At 36.7% G+C, this 13,563-nt stretch overlaps 1 protein-coding gene and 1 pseudogene across 1 annotated transcript; both read right to left on the bottom strand.

Annotated features, from left to right (window-relative positions):
* Positions 1–897: 897 nt before the first annotated feature.
* Positions 898–1,832, bottom strand: LOC109063166 (annotated as a pseudogene).
* Positions 1,833–3,056: 1,224 nt separating this feature from the next.
* LOC109063193 (hyaluronidase-4-like) lies at positions 3,057–12,407 on the bottom strand. The gene is made up of 5 exons (XM_042715921.1): positions 12,057–12,407; positions 7,148–8,139; positions 6,870–6,934; positions 6,533–6,620; positions 3,057–5,462 (listed from the first exon to the last, which is right to left on the bottom strand). The coding sequence occupies exons 2-5, from the start codon at positions 8,099–8,101 to the stop codon at positions 4,989–4,991; spliced, it is 1,581 nt and encodes a 526-aa protein (XP_042571855.1). The 5' UTR covers positions 8,102–8,139; positions 12,057–12,407; the 3' UTR covers positions 3,057–4,988.
* Positions 12,408–13,563: the final 1,156 nt, after the last annotated feature.

Here is a 13,563-nt window from a genome sequence, read left to right as displayed (position 1 = left end):
CTACCACTGAATTAACATTTGATGTGAATCTGTCTCGCGCATTGAAGTTGGAGCTGGGAGACATAGTAGAGCACATTGCTTGAGGTTGATGTTGTGTTTTGTTAGTGAATGTTTAATTATATTACTAGTGTTGCATCCTTTGTTCACTATTACACTACTGCATATACTGCATCTGACACTGGTGTCGCTTAGTTTAGTAACGTGAGCCCACACTTTCGAACGTTTCACTCTTTCCGCAATGACTGATTGTACGCAAACACACCGCACATGGATATTACACGCACGTCGAGCAAAAGTCTGCCACATTATTCAGTGAAGGAAAATGACAAGCAGCAGCTTCTAATTCGCCAATAACTTTGAAGTATACAGAGATAAAACAAAGCAAGTATCGTTTCGTTTGTCCTGAAGCTTATCGGTAGTCCGATATTGACCCAATTACGTACCATTTAAAAATATACCGGCTCTCTGTGCCCATCCCTAATTATGACCTATTACATTTGAATACATGCAAACTTGATTGAGATGTGAGAGTATTATGGAGCTGAACATCACCAGTCTCAGGAGAACAGCAGCAATGATATTCTACAGATCATCATCTTTTGTGTTTTACAGAACATAGAAAGAATCCTGCCCCTGGAGGGCCACTGTCCTGCAGAGTTTGGCTCTAACCCCAATTAACCACACCTGAACAAGCTAATCAAGGTCTTATAAGGCATACTATAAACTTCCTTGAAACACACTTGAACCAGGTAAAATGTCTTCAGACTTACTATAAAATTTGGAGCTGAACTGCAAGACATTCACCCTCCAAGAGCACATTTGCACACCTCTGGCTTTGACTAGTCTATACTTTTCATGCTTTGTTTGTACCATAGCTGATATATGCTCTGCCATGGTCTATGACAGCAAGTAGTTTACATACTGTACCTCATTCATGTAAAGCTCTTTTTGGTCTCTTAAGAGAGTCCATGGGTAGATGTAGACTGGTGCACTGTGGCGATGTTTTGCCAGGGATGCTACTGCCTCTTGCACCTGGTGACGAACAAACAGTGCAGTGCTCTTGCTTCCACTCACAGAGACTGGTAGGTATGCTGATGAGTAAAGGGCAGTGCTAACCTCCCACAGCCAGTGCAGCTCATTGTTCAAATGTTTTGTGTGCTCTGAGCAAGTACCTGTATTGTTTTTACTCTTCAAAGTCATAGTTATAGCAATCTGGGAACAAGTAGTATCCCCACAGCTACAGAATTCAAAAATCAATCCCCATTTTCAGAGTTTCCTTCATGAAACGTCTGGCTTCATGCTGCAATTGTCATTTGGCACACTTTTTGCTTGTTGCATGTCTAGGGAAGAATTCTGTTTAAGGCTGTAGTTGACGGACAGTTCCTTGTAGATCTCCTTGTCGTCCAAATTCTAGTCAAACATTGGAAGCCACTCCTCCCAGTCCATGACAGTGAGACCAGTGCTTACTGGGTAAACTCTTCCTTAGTTTTCTCCATACTAGCAGACAGGTTGCCCCTCTGTGGGATGCCACCATTATATTCTTTCAAGGAGTGGAGGTCTATATAAGGGTAAAGCCCAATTTGAATTTTGTAAAACAGGGTCAGGGTTTGAATGTGTTCCCTGGCAGGTGTGGTGACCACCTGGAACAGCGATAAATCTAGAGGGACCTTCAACTGTTGGCATTTAAACATAGGAGCATTCTTTAACAGCACAAAAGGCCTTTGAAAGAGAGGAGCTACTGTTGGTGGAGGAGTTGGTGGTGTGATAAGATGCCAGAATGTAATTAAGAGAACTGTGTAAAATGGTAACCTTTTTTTCCTTTGGTCTCCCATCTGTGTACATTGATTGAGATCAAACATTTTGTCAGTTTTAATGCTAATGTATATAATTTAATACTAATAAATTGAACATTTGTGCTACAGTATCTTATTATTAAGATTGTTTTGGCACAACAAATCCTGAAGTATTAATTTCACCAAACTATCTTTGCTAGAACAACGTGGCAAATGGGATGCATATTTAAAACATTTTTGTAAGGTTTCTTATAATACATCAGAAATATCAGAAGCTAGGAGATGCCTCTATTATTAAAATGCAAATTTTTAAATGGCAGTTTAGTTTGAGATGTAGAAATAATGAGTATCTTACAGAGTCAAATGGTTTCGCTTGTAGCAAGAAGAAAATGTAGCTTGTTCAGGTTCCTGTTAAATATTAGCAGAGGTCAATGTTTAAAAACACAAGACTGTGCTTGTATGTAACTGGAAAAAGATTAGTGTATTTAGAAACGATCAATATGTTCTGAGGTTATTTTTTACAAACCATTTCCTCAACTTTAGGTCACTTAAATCAACTTTAGATTTAATGTAATACGAAAACCAATCTCATTTTTATGTTTGGATAATTATCTTATTCAAACTATAAAAGCAAATGACTTATGTTTGAGATCAGACCACTTAGAGACTCTTTAGGTTAAAACTTCAGCCCCAATTGTAATGTAAAGGTGGAGGGGCCATTGAGGCTACTTTGCTGCCTCAGGGCCTGGACAGCTTGCTATTATCGATGGCAAAATGAATTCCCAAGGTTATTGGGACATTTTGCAGGAAAATATAATGGCATCTGTCTGCCAGTTGAAACTCAACAGAAGTTGGGTAATGTGACCACAATAACCAAAGAGGGAGGCTCTACAATTAATTAATTAAATTAATTAATTAATTCCTTACATTTATATAGTGCATTTCTGGGCACTCGATCAAATTGAATGACACATTGTTGAAGAAATCTGGGTAAACACACAAAGGATTTTCAAAATCTTTCCTATAATACACTTCAAGAAAATTCTGATAATGAGAATTCAGACCAGGTTACAATCCTTTATTTGCAGTGCATCATGAGTCAAGCAACATTTGTCTTCACCGCGTATTTAATTAATGGTATTGCTTAATGTAAAAAAAAAAAAAAAAAAAAAAAAAAAACTAATTGAATAATGATTTACACATTGCATAAATGACTGATTTTGAGATGAATAAAAAATAAACCTTTGGAAATATATTTGGAGAACTTCAGCACTGAGGTAAAAATACACTGATTAATAATGACGGCTCTGATAATAGTGTCTCATACAAACTACTGTCTACATGCTACAAAATGCAGTATTTTAGAAAAATTTGCATATTGAGTCAAAATGGGTCAGAAAATAGTGATAAAACAGTCTGATTATCCTTCAACCTGAAACTGTACATGTAAGACAATCTGTAGACCTCTATTACAGTTTCTAACAAATTGCAGAATCTGCTAATTAAAAGTATTCAAAGTACTGAAAGATGTTGAGGTATATTACCTTTCTTTGTTTTCAGTATCAATCATTCCGGCTTCATTCAATCAAGAACAAAAAAGACAGAGTTTAACATACAATCATAATGAGTTTTCACACACCACAGCATTCTGTAGTTTAGCAGATGCAAACTTACATGTGTAAACATACAGTACATCTTCATAATCTTTGGTTTAACACACATTTCTGGAATTTGGGGGAAAAACAATAAAATTAGCTAATTTTTACTTTGAAATTCTGTAATGAAATTCAACTAGCTTCAATTCTGGTTGTGTCCTCTGAGTTTTCTCATCATTAATATAATGATTACAATGATTTATTCTAGTGTGCAATTTTGATAAAAGCTTAAAATATGATGAAATATATAATGATTAATTGTTTATAATGGTATAACGACAAACTTGACATGTTGGCATTTGTACTGTATTTTATACATTTTATACATTTGTACTATATTTTACAAATGTACTTTGTACTATGTTCAATAAGATGAAAACAGTAACATCTGAACATGATTTGTGTATTCTATGTTTTCCCTTTTTTGAGAATATTATAAACTGTGGTACATAATATTTTATTATGATTTAAACCATTAGGCTAAGGATTATTTTGACCCACTGGCACAAGTTACTTCAAATAATGAATAACTGATATAGTCTATAATTATTTTAAATTTAGCTACTTGGTATTTAGCTATTTGGACAAATATAACATTTGGTCAGTTTAGATTTTAAAGCTTGACGTGTATATAATATGTGGATCTTACCTCATTTAGGTATGTTTTGAAAACCCAGCGCTCCCTGACTTTGAAGTGCTCTGATAGCAATTATTGTTGTAAGTGATGAGCTTGCTAATATACTTCACGGGAAGCATCTTGGTGTCAGTGCCTTGTAAAAACAGACTGCATAAATTTAACCTTTTCTGTCAAAAATTTGACAAGTTAACAATCATTGAGCATTCATTCAGAACAGACTGAAGATTGTGCAAACAAGGCTTGCATCGAATCTACATTAGAATACAGCACCAATGTAACAATTATAATTTTTCAGTAATGCAAAATCACAAATATTAAAACCTTACTGAGTGATGATGTGCCATCAAAGTGGCTCTTTAGCCACTTTTCATTAAAGGTGAAGTGTGTCATTTTTCTAATCCGAGATTAGAGTTTTTCTGGTTGGTTGATAAGTGTCAGAAGTCAGTCTGAAGGACTTTTATTTTGACAGCGATGACATGCAGGAGCTCCTGTTCTCTGTCTTTTCTGTTTCCTGTCTTAGTGTAACAGTTCTATCTAATAAATTATTAGTCCGAAATAAATTATGCAGAAATTGTAAACAAAGTTTTACAATAATTTTTATCCTGTTCAATTTTTTATATATATATTGATTCATTTTCAAACTATAAATTTCTAATTTAGTTAATATTTTGCACAAAAAAAAGTAAAGGATTAGTTATTTGGTATCTTTAAATCAAATTCTCATATGTTTATCAGCCATTGGCAACAGTGGCTTAACAAATTATGTGAGTTTGGGGTGGGGCTATCTATTTGTTTAACCAATAGAAGACAAGAGGAGTGTTTGGGAAACCTGTTTGAAAATGATTACTGTTGTTTTGGCAGTTCCATCTGATGTCAGTGGTGCAGAAAATACACACTTCACCTCTAAATAGAACTGAAGTTCAACAAGAGGAGAAGAGCAGTCAGGATGAAGGCGTTTTGTAACGGCACAGCAGTATCCCTTATGTCGTTGTAGACCTCTGATTCCTTCTTTTTCTCCTCCTCCTCCTCCACATCCTCTTTTATCATGTTGTCCTCCTCTGTCTCCTCCGGCTCTATGCTATCACAGCGCTCTCCTTCATACCCCTGGTAACAGTGGCAGCGGAACCTGTCGGCCAGCATCTGGCGCTCGTTCTTAGTTTGCTGGCCGATCACGGTGAAGGTGCCATTCCGATTAGACAGGATCCGATAGTTGCCGCGGCTCAGGTGCAGGTAGTGTGGTGCCTGTGGGTCTCTACGGACACAGCGACCATTGGTCTGACACAGTAATTCGCTACAAATTTCTGCTGCCTGCGTAACGTTAGTGATGTACTGACCCAGTCTATAGTTCAGAAAGGCTTTCACTTTGGAACAATTTTGCTGAGGGGACACAGGAAGTTACAGTAAGTTAAAACTGTGGCATTAAACTACAGGAAACTTTGAGCAAACTTTGCTGTGTTTATTAATGCGTTCTGTATTGAACCAGAAATCAATGTAAATGTCACATTGTATTATGATCATTGTATCTGGTGACCTTTAGCATTTTGCTACAGAAAATATCTATAACAGGGGTTTTCAAATTTTTGATTCCATGAACCCCAAAATATGGTGGTCTCATTAAGACAGTGGTTCTTAGCCAGTGGGTTTTTATTGAAAAACATTTGTGACCCTGGACCACAAAACCTTTCTAAAAGTCTGAAGTTGCTGGGGTATATTTTTATCAATAGCCAAAAAAAACATTGTATGGGTCAAAATTATAGATTTTTTTAATGCCAAAAATCATTAGGATATTAAGTAAAGATCATGTTCCATGAAGATATTTTGTAAATTTCCTACCGTAAATATATAAAAACTTAATTTTTGATTAGTCATATGCATTGCTAAGAATTCATTTGGGCAACTTCAAAGGCGATTTTCTCAGTATTTTGATTTTTTTTTTTTTTTGCACCCTCAGATTCCAGATTTTCAAATAGTTGTATCTCAGCCAAATATTGACTGATCCTGTAAACCATACATCAATGGAAAGTTTATTTATTCAGCTTTCAGATGAAGTATAAATCTCAATTTCGGAAAATTGACACTTAAGACTGGTTTTGTGGTTCAGGGTCACATATGGTTCTTGTAACTTCTAGAATCACAAAATGAATTGTGTTTAATGTACCATATCAACGATCCCAGTTTCTGTTAATAAAAATGTGTGAAAACAAGCAGCTTTGTCATAATTACAGCATAAATGTCTAAATTATCTTAACCTGTATAGGGGGCTTTCAAGTCAAAAGGTTTAGAACCACTGCTTTACAATGGATCACCTTTCACAATTAGCTGTATATTTTGTTATTATTCAGAAACACCTGCCTGTAATTTTCAAGTCATCATGAACACCTTGATTAGCTGGTTTAGGTGTGTGTCTGTGTCTGTGTGTAAAATATTTCAGGTGTTAAAAATCTCACCCTTGAAGAAGTGAGGTTAAGATCCCCCCAAATGACGAATCCTGCAGCACCCAAAGCAGCGCTTTCTCCTATTGTATGTATCAAGTCTCTGTCAAATGAAAATGAATAAAGAAATGAATGTAAATATGTATCATTTAAATTTAAGTTTACTGACAAAGTTTCTTAAAACATTAAATAGTTCTACTGAAATTATTATTATAAGTATTTGTTTCTGGACCACAAGAGGGAGCTCTTGATTTTTCACTCACAGTTTGTGTGTAAATAACAGGGGTCTCCAAACCTGTTCCTGGAGGGCCACCGTCCTGCAGGGGTTATCTCCAACCCCAATTAAACACACCTGAAGGTCTTCAGGTGCACTAGAAACTTCCAGGAAAGTGTGTTGGGGCTGGTTGGGGCTAAACTCTGCAGGATGTTGACCCTCCAGTAATGTTAGAAAATTATATAAGTGTTGTTATCATTATTTGTTTTTGAACATTAAAAACTCAGAAAATTTAAACAGATTTTTCTTTGGGAAGTTTGACTGCATGTACAATAAAATTGTATTGGGGACTTGTGTATGATTCCCCAAAGTACATCTTGTTATATTTAGATTTCTGATTAAATATATGTTCCTACCTGGGTCAGAAAAGCCATGGCCTCGTCTCTATACCCCAAGCGTGTGTATACAAATGTAGGTAGCTCATAGGGCAGTGAGTTAAGGGAGGCCAGTCGCAGCGACTCCAGTACCCTGTTCTGTGAGAAGTGCAGGTTGCGAATGCTGTCCATGTGGCCTTTGCGTATAGCGAGGGCTGGGAAGAAGGCAGTGCTGCTGTTCCACAACCAAAACAGCTGGTCATTACGGTGGGTCTCCTGTAGGGGGCATGTGGCGCTGTAGTTGTGTGCATGTACATTGTAATTGTGACAGTCAGGGTAGAGATAAAAACCCCAGAGTCCGTGCGGACGAGTTTGTGTACCGAGCTTCAGTGTGCCCTGCATGAACTCCATGGCACTCTTCTCGAAGCGCAAGCGTGCCAGCTCTTCCACCTGTTCCTTGGTCACATTAAGGTAAGCCTGTGCAATCAGCTCTTGTGAACGCTGTCGGTAAATTTCTTTCTTGTGCCAGTTACGATTCCACTGTGGCCGCCAGAACTCCCAGTCGATCACAGCCAGGCCCCGGAAATCTTCAGAAGGGATGAAGTGTGCTATGTCTTTTCGGGCTTTGTGAAGATGTGCTTCAAGGCTGCTGTTCTGAGGTAGGCCTCCGTTGATGGGAACCCCTTGTTCATTGTAGAAAGGGTAGTAACCCAGGCGGTTGGCATAGAAGATGGTGACATTCTGGCCCGTGTGGACAGCTCGTGGACTACCGCTGATATGGAAAAGTTCAAGGCTGACGCTGATATTGTACTTCAACGTACACATATCCAGTGGAGCATTCCAGGCTGCCAGGAAAGGCTTGCGGCCCACCAGAGGCAGCTTTGCAGGTTTCTGGCAAAAGGCAGAATGGACCAGGATCAACAGCCAGGAACAGATGATGGCACAGGCTACGGGCACAGTGTGGTGTTTCAAGGCCCCACAGGGCACACCGGGCATTCTGCTATGTGACTCAGCACTGGCAACTGTCAATCATCCTGTGAGGGACAAAAAAGAATTGAGGTAAGTAGCACACAGTGTTACACAATATTTGCACAATAACTGGTATATTTACATTTAGCATGATTTATCCAGTGCGACTTGCATTCAAGGTAGATATTTTTTGAGTTCATGCATGATTTAAAAACCAAAAACTTTAAAAACAATATCCTCATATATAAAAACTTTAAAAAAAAGCATCAAGAAAAAAAAAAAAAACATCAATAAAAAAACAAATTAATTCATGTAGTTGTTGTAGTCAGAGTAAAACGGATATTCAATTAATCAAAATATAGGATGGGAGTCTAGACTTGATTTCTTTTTTTTTTGATTGGGAATTGATTGGATTGTGAAAAGTTTCATACCAGAAACTTTAGATACCAGAAATATCTAAAAAATACCAGAAAAAGTATTTTCAAAGACAGAGAAAGTTATTAAATTATGGAAATCCTATGAGGACAAATGTTGTTTCTTAAGAATAATATGCACTGAATTGTTTGCAGTAGTGAGTATTAAGAACGTACATCAGTTTTTTAATTTCATGTTGACTTTAAATGCTGTCTTAAATGCATGTTAAAGCTAATTTTAATTTTATTCTCAGTTCTTAGAAAGGAAAAAGCAATTATGAGTGATTGTAAAGTAAACTTTGGTTAAAATGCAGTAGCTTGTAAAACTGAAAATTCTGAAAACTTTGCAACTGAATGAACATACAGTATAGATAGTCAAGAAATAAAACTATTTTTGTTACTGACTCAATAGATATTGTATAAAATGGTTAAGGTTTTCATCTTTAAGATGGATGTGAGGCCCTTTGTACAAAGTCTTAAGCCAAGTTAACTGTGCAAAGTAGGGAGAGGTCAAGCATAAACATAACATTTTGTTCTTCAGCTTGGTTTGATTATGAGTCAAATGTAACTTTGGGGGTTGCAGTCATCAGTCAAACCAGCAGTTAACCACAAGGGTAATGGCCAAATCCAGCCACATACTCTCACCAGTGTGGCGCCCACATAGCCATAATCATAGCTGTCCTCGCCACATGCCCTATCTGCATGCTAGAGCATTAAAGACAAGACAAAGGTAAAGGTTATGCATCTCATTGCATTAGATATAACCAACTGGCATCTGCAAACATATACTTAACAAATACTTTTCTAACAACTAACACTTTTCTGAGTTATGCAATGATTTTTACCAGCTAGTGTCAAAGTGAATTTTAGTAGATGAGTAAAGTCAGATACTCTAAAGAGTCCAAAAACTCATCATTACTTTTTAAATTGTGGTCCAAGTTTGTTTTAAAATGTTACAGGATGTTCTTTATTACTGGATAATCAGGAATCTCTGATTTCTCATAGAATACAGCATGGAACCAATCATTAGTAACCATGGCAGTAACACATGTATTGGGAGGTTATTAATGCCAATCATGTGCTAAATCATAGGTTGAAAAATGAGGTATGTTGTGTGGAATGTTGCGGATGAAGGCAAATTGCGGAGCCCAGTGGTGGTTGTGTTATTGAGTGGAAAGAGCCTGGCTGAGAGCGCCGTAGCTCCTTTTTCCCCTAGGACTGGCGCCTGGCCCGTGCCATGAGGGGGAAGAATTAAACCACTTCCTGCATAATAAGACCTCTGCATTGCAGCGAGCTTTACAGATGATCTTCACAGCATTTGTGCATAGAATACATTCAAACACTGATAATGTATAAAAAGCTTTACTTATAATACTGTAATCCAGAACGGGCTTGTGACAGAGGTTGTTAAAAATGGAGAAGAGGAAGGATCCCACATGTGATTATGTCTAAGTATGCAAGAGAATTCAAGCGGGGGGATGAATAAAACTTTCCACAAAGCTTTAGGGTTAGCCGTCAATGAAAACACTTTTTTTGATGTGATAAATTTTTCTGAAGAATTGAAGTGATTGTGCCTGAACATTTATATTTATTTATCTTTGAGCTTCCTCAAACCCACAGCCCTCTCTGGCAATAATTAAGATACATGTGGCTTAGTGAGAGTAGTTTTTAAAGAAAACCTTTAGGCAACGACTTCAGAGAAACCACAAAAGGCATGGAGTCGACCTGATGCTTGGATTTCGATGCGACTTCATTCAGTCCCAGCCAAATGTGAATTTGATCCAAATTGGAAAAATAAATATGACTGAGCCAGATTTACAACAGGAGACAGAGAGGTTTCTTGAATTGCCATAAAGGAACCTCAGGGCTCCTCAGAAGATGTGTGGTTTAATATTTGTGGCTCTGAGGATGACGTGAGGCAAGTGTTCCTATTTAATCATTTGTTTGCCTCAAAAAAATAAGATAACATTCTTTGACATCCGTAGCTTTCATTGTCATTACTGATATTTTCCATTTGATCTTTCCTCAAAGTCACTGGAATCCAAAGATCACACACCGACATCACAGATAAGATGTCTAATTATTTCTACAATTGATGCTTGAATGTTAAACAAAAGCTTAAAAAGAGAATCATAATCACAGTTGAACTCAAACAGAGTTCTACGTCAGGTTAATCTGAGAGCGTGTTTTGGTTTGAGGTGGCTTGTTTTCTTTTAGGTAGTAAGGATAATATGTGATATCTTCAAGATCAAAGAATTATATTTTGGGCACTGCTGACACACTAAACAACTTCTAAATCTACCTTTGTGTACTGCTGACAATAAAATGGTATAATGACACTATGCTTTTACCATGTACCACAAGAGGCCTCCACAGGGATCATGGGCTCCTGGGAAATGTTGACATTAGAGGCTGTCAATTTCTCCAGCATCATTGGCTGTCCCCCAAGAGAAGCTTTTTATCCTGAAGTGTGTAATCTCATTTGATTAAATCACTTCAAAATATTTACAGAACCAATGTTCAAAGACCTCAGTGGTGCTACAGCACATTTCCTGAAAGTAAACTTTAAATTAAACCCTTTGAGGAACACATGTATTTGGAATGAGCTAATTAGGTTTTCTTTAATTTGATTTCCTTTGCGGAGAGGTCTTGCCCTACAACTTTCCCATTCAAAATAGACACAACACTGTTGAAAATCCTCTTTACACTATTAACGACATATCTACACTTTAGAAAGCATTAATATTAAAATTCTGGTTGATAATTATTTTAATATTTTATCAGATAACCGCTAATGGCTCTATACTAATTTTATTTAAAATTTGTATTAAAGGTATATATAAATTTACAAATTCTTACATTGATTTTGTATTAAATGTATATGTACTATATTAAAATGTGTACGGTTTATACTGTTTTCAATTGAGGCGTAATGAAGAGTTAGAAAAATTGACATTTTGAGATTTGTTTAACAGTGATTTTAAACTGTTAGTGTTTTAAAATATTTACACTACATAAGTGTTAAATGATGGCAAATGTAAAAACAGAGAAATTGAGCATGATTAAATATTCAGTATCGATATCGATCAATTTTAAAACCTCTAATATTGGCTGATAATGTATTTGGTACTAGTACTGTACTAAGTATTGTGTATCCATATTTAAATGTCTTTGAAACCCCATGTAAACATCTTTGCCTCTAGTTTCCTATCGAAAGAGGGCAAACATTGCTCTCTGATAGTTTTATATTTCCAATACACTACATGAAAAAAATGAAAATATCACATTTTTTACACAAGTTAACTCAACTCTGCAATGCTGCAACAGTCATTCAAAAACATTCACTGATGTCTGGATACAAAGTATGTGCAGGAAAGAAAACAATGAATTACAGAGTATACTTAACTGAGAAAAACACGGGCAACAATTTTAAAAAATGCTATAAGAAGATGGAATGTGCCTACTTTTGTCATGCACTTTGTTTTGAGAGTGTGCTGATGTCATCAGGGTCATATGAAGTCCCTGTGTATATATAAAATTTTGAGTCACAGTAATTAGAGGTCACTCACCTGTAGATCCCACGCAGCTGCTTCAGTCACATATGGCTGATGATGCACTACACACACCTCTCTACATCTAAAGTACTCTTGCATAGTTTTTCTCTGTCTGCTGAAAAGCCTACCCACTGCTTACTTATATACATGGCAAAGAGAGAGAGAGAGACAGAGAGTTTTCTGAGAGGGAGGAGAAAATAACCACAGAGCCACAGCGAGAAAACCACAACACTGCGATTAGAGTAGAGAAGGAGGGAGGAAGGACTCCAGTCTAAATCCCATTGAGTGAGTGTGTATGTGAAAGGACATTTTCTTGAGTGTGTGTGCACATTTGATCCTCCAGACACCGTGCACAGCATCTTACCCTCATCCACATCACTCAGCATTAGCCAGGTTTGTCATCCTCCAATCACTTGGTGGCTGTGTTCACAAGGGATTTTAATACACTAGACGCAGCCAGGCCTTGTTGAAGCTCCGGAAGCGTTTTTCCTGCTTGAGTTACTGTCCCTTGTGGCCTGTGATTGTCTTGTTTTTGTCTCTTAGTCACTGTCTTTTGTGGTTGTTAAGTAGAAATTTGCCAAGGAATATAACTAGTGGCTGTAAATAAACACAAAACATTACACATCCAGGGATTAAATGGGGATGGGGAAGCCTAAAATAGGCACAAAGCAAGCAAGCAAATAGTATAGAGTTATATTGTGATTCCTAAATTCACATTTTAGCATTTAAAATGTCTTGTTTTAGTGTCTCATTCATAGTTTCTGTAGACAAAATATTATTATAAAATTTTTATATTGGCAATGGAAATAATTATTGGCCTGAATTTTAATAACAATGCATCCTTAGCGAATGCACTTGCTAAACAGAGTGATGGATAAAACAAAAAATAAATAAATAAAATATTTTTTAATAAATATTCTGGATCTTACAGGAAATGGAATGGATTGGCAAACAGACTGGCAATAACATTTATTTTATTTAATGTATTTTTGTAGTGAAATGAGTATTATGATATTCCTAGTCTTTACCATGAGAATTATGCATTTATGTTCATGCATTTTCCATTCCTAAATACACACATGACCCCAGTTTTTGTTGGAAACGGAATACAATATAACTGCAAATATCCATGGTGTGATCTCTGGAAGCATTAGTTGCATTCCTATGGTAAACCGTTTTAAATTACCATGTGAAAGTTATAGTCGCCAAACTTTGTTAGCACATTTTTCTCTAAAACATTCCCTTCGACCCTAATTTAAAGACGTGCATGAGTCCTGTGGTGCAGCTGTCTCTACATTTATGGGGTTCCTTAAGATCCCTGGCTTGCAACTGAGATAAACGGGATGCTGATTATCTTTCTCAAACAAAGTCTGAATTCTCACCGAAACCATTACATCAGGTCTGGAATGGTACTTGGTTTTCTTAAATAAGTGTGACTATTCAGTTGGTGTCTGGAATCGTGATAGAAACTTGCTAGCTCTTGTAGCAATGTTGTGTTGTTATCCAAGCATGAGGAAGTTAG

This window comes from Cyprinus carpio, chromosome A25 (assembly GCF_018340385.1).
Source record: "Cyprinus carpio isolate SPL01 chromosome A25, ASM1834038v1, whole genome shotgun sequence".
Classification (NCBI taxonomy): Eukaryota; Metazoa; Chordata; class Actinopteri; order Cypriniformes; family Cyprinidae; genus Cyprinus; species Cyprinus carpio.
The sequence above is the reverse complement of the archived record's forward strand: the minus strand, read 5'-3'. Positions and strand labels throughout refer to the sequence as shown.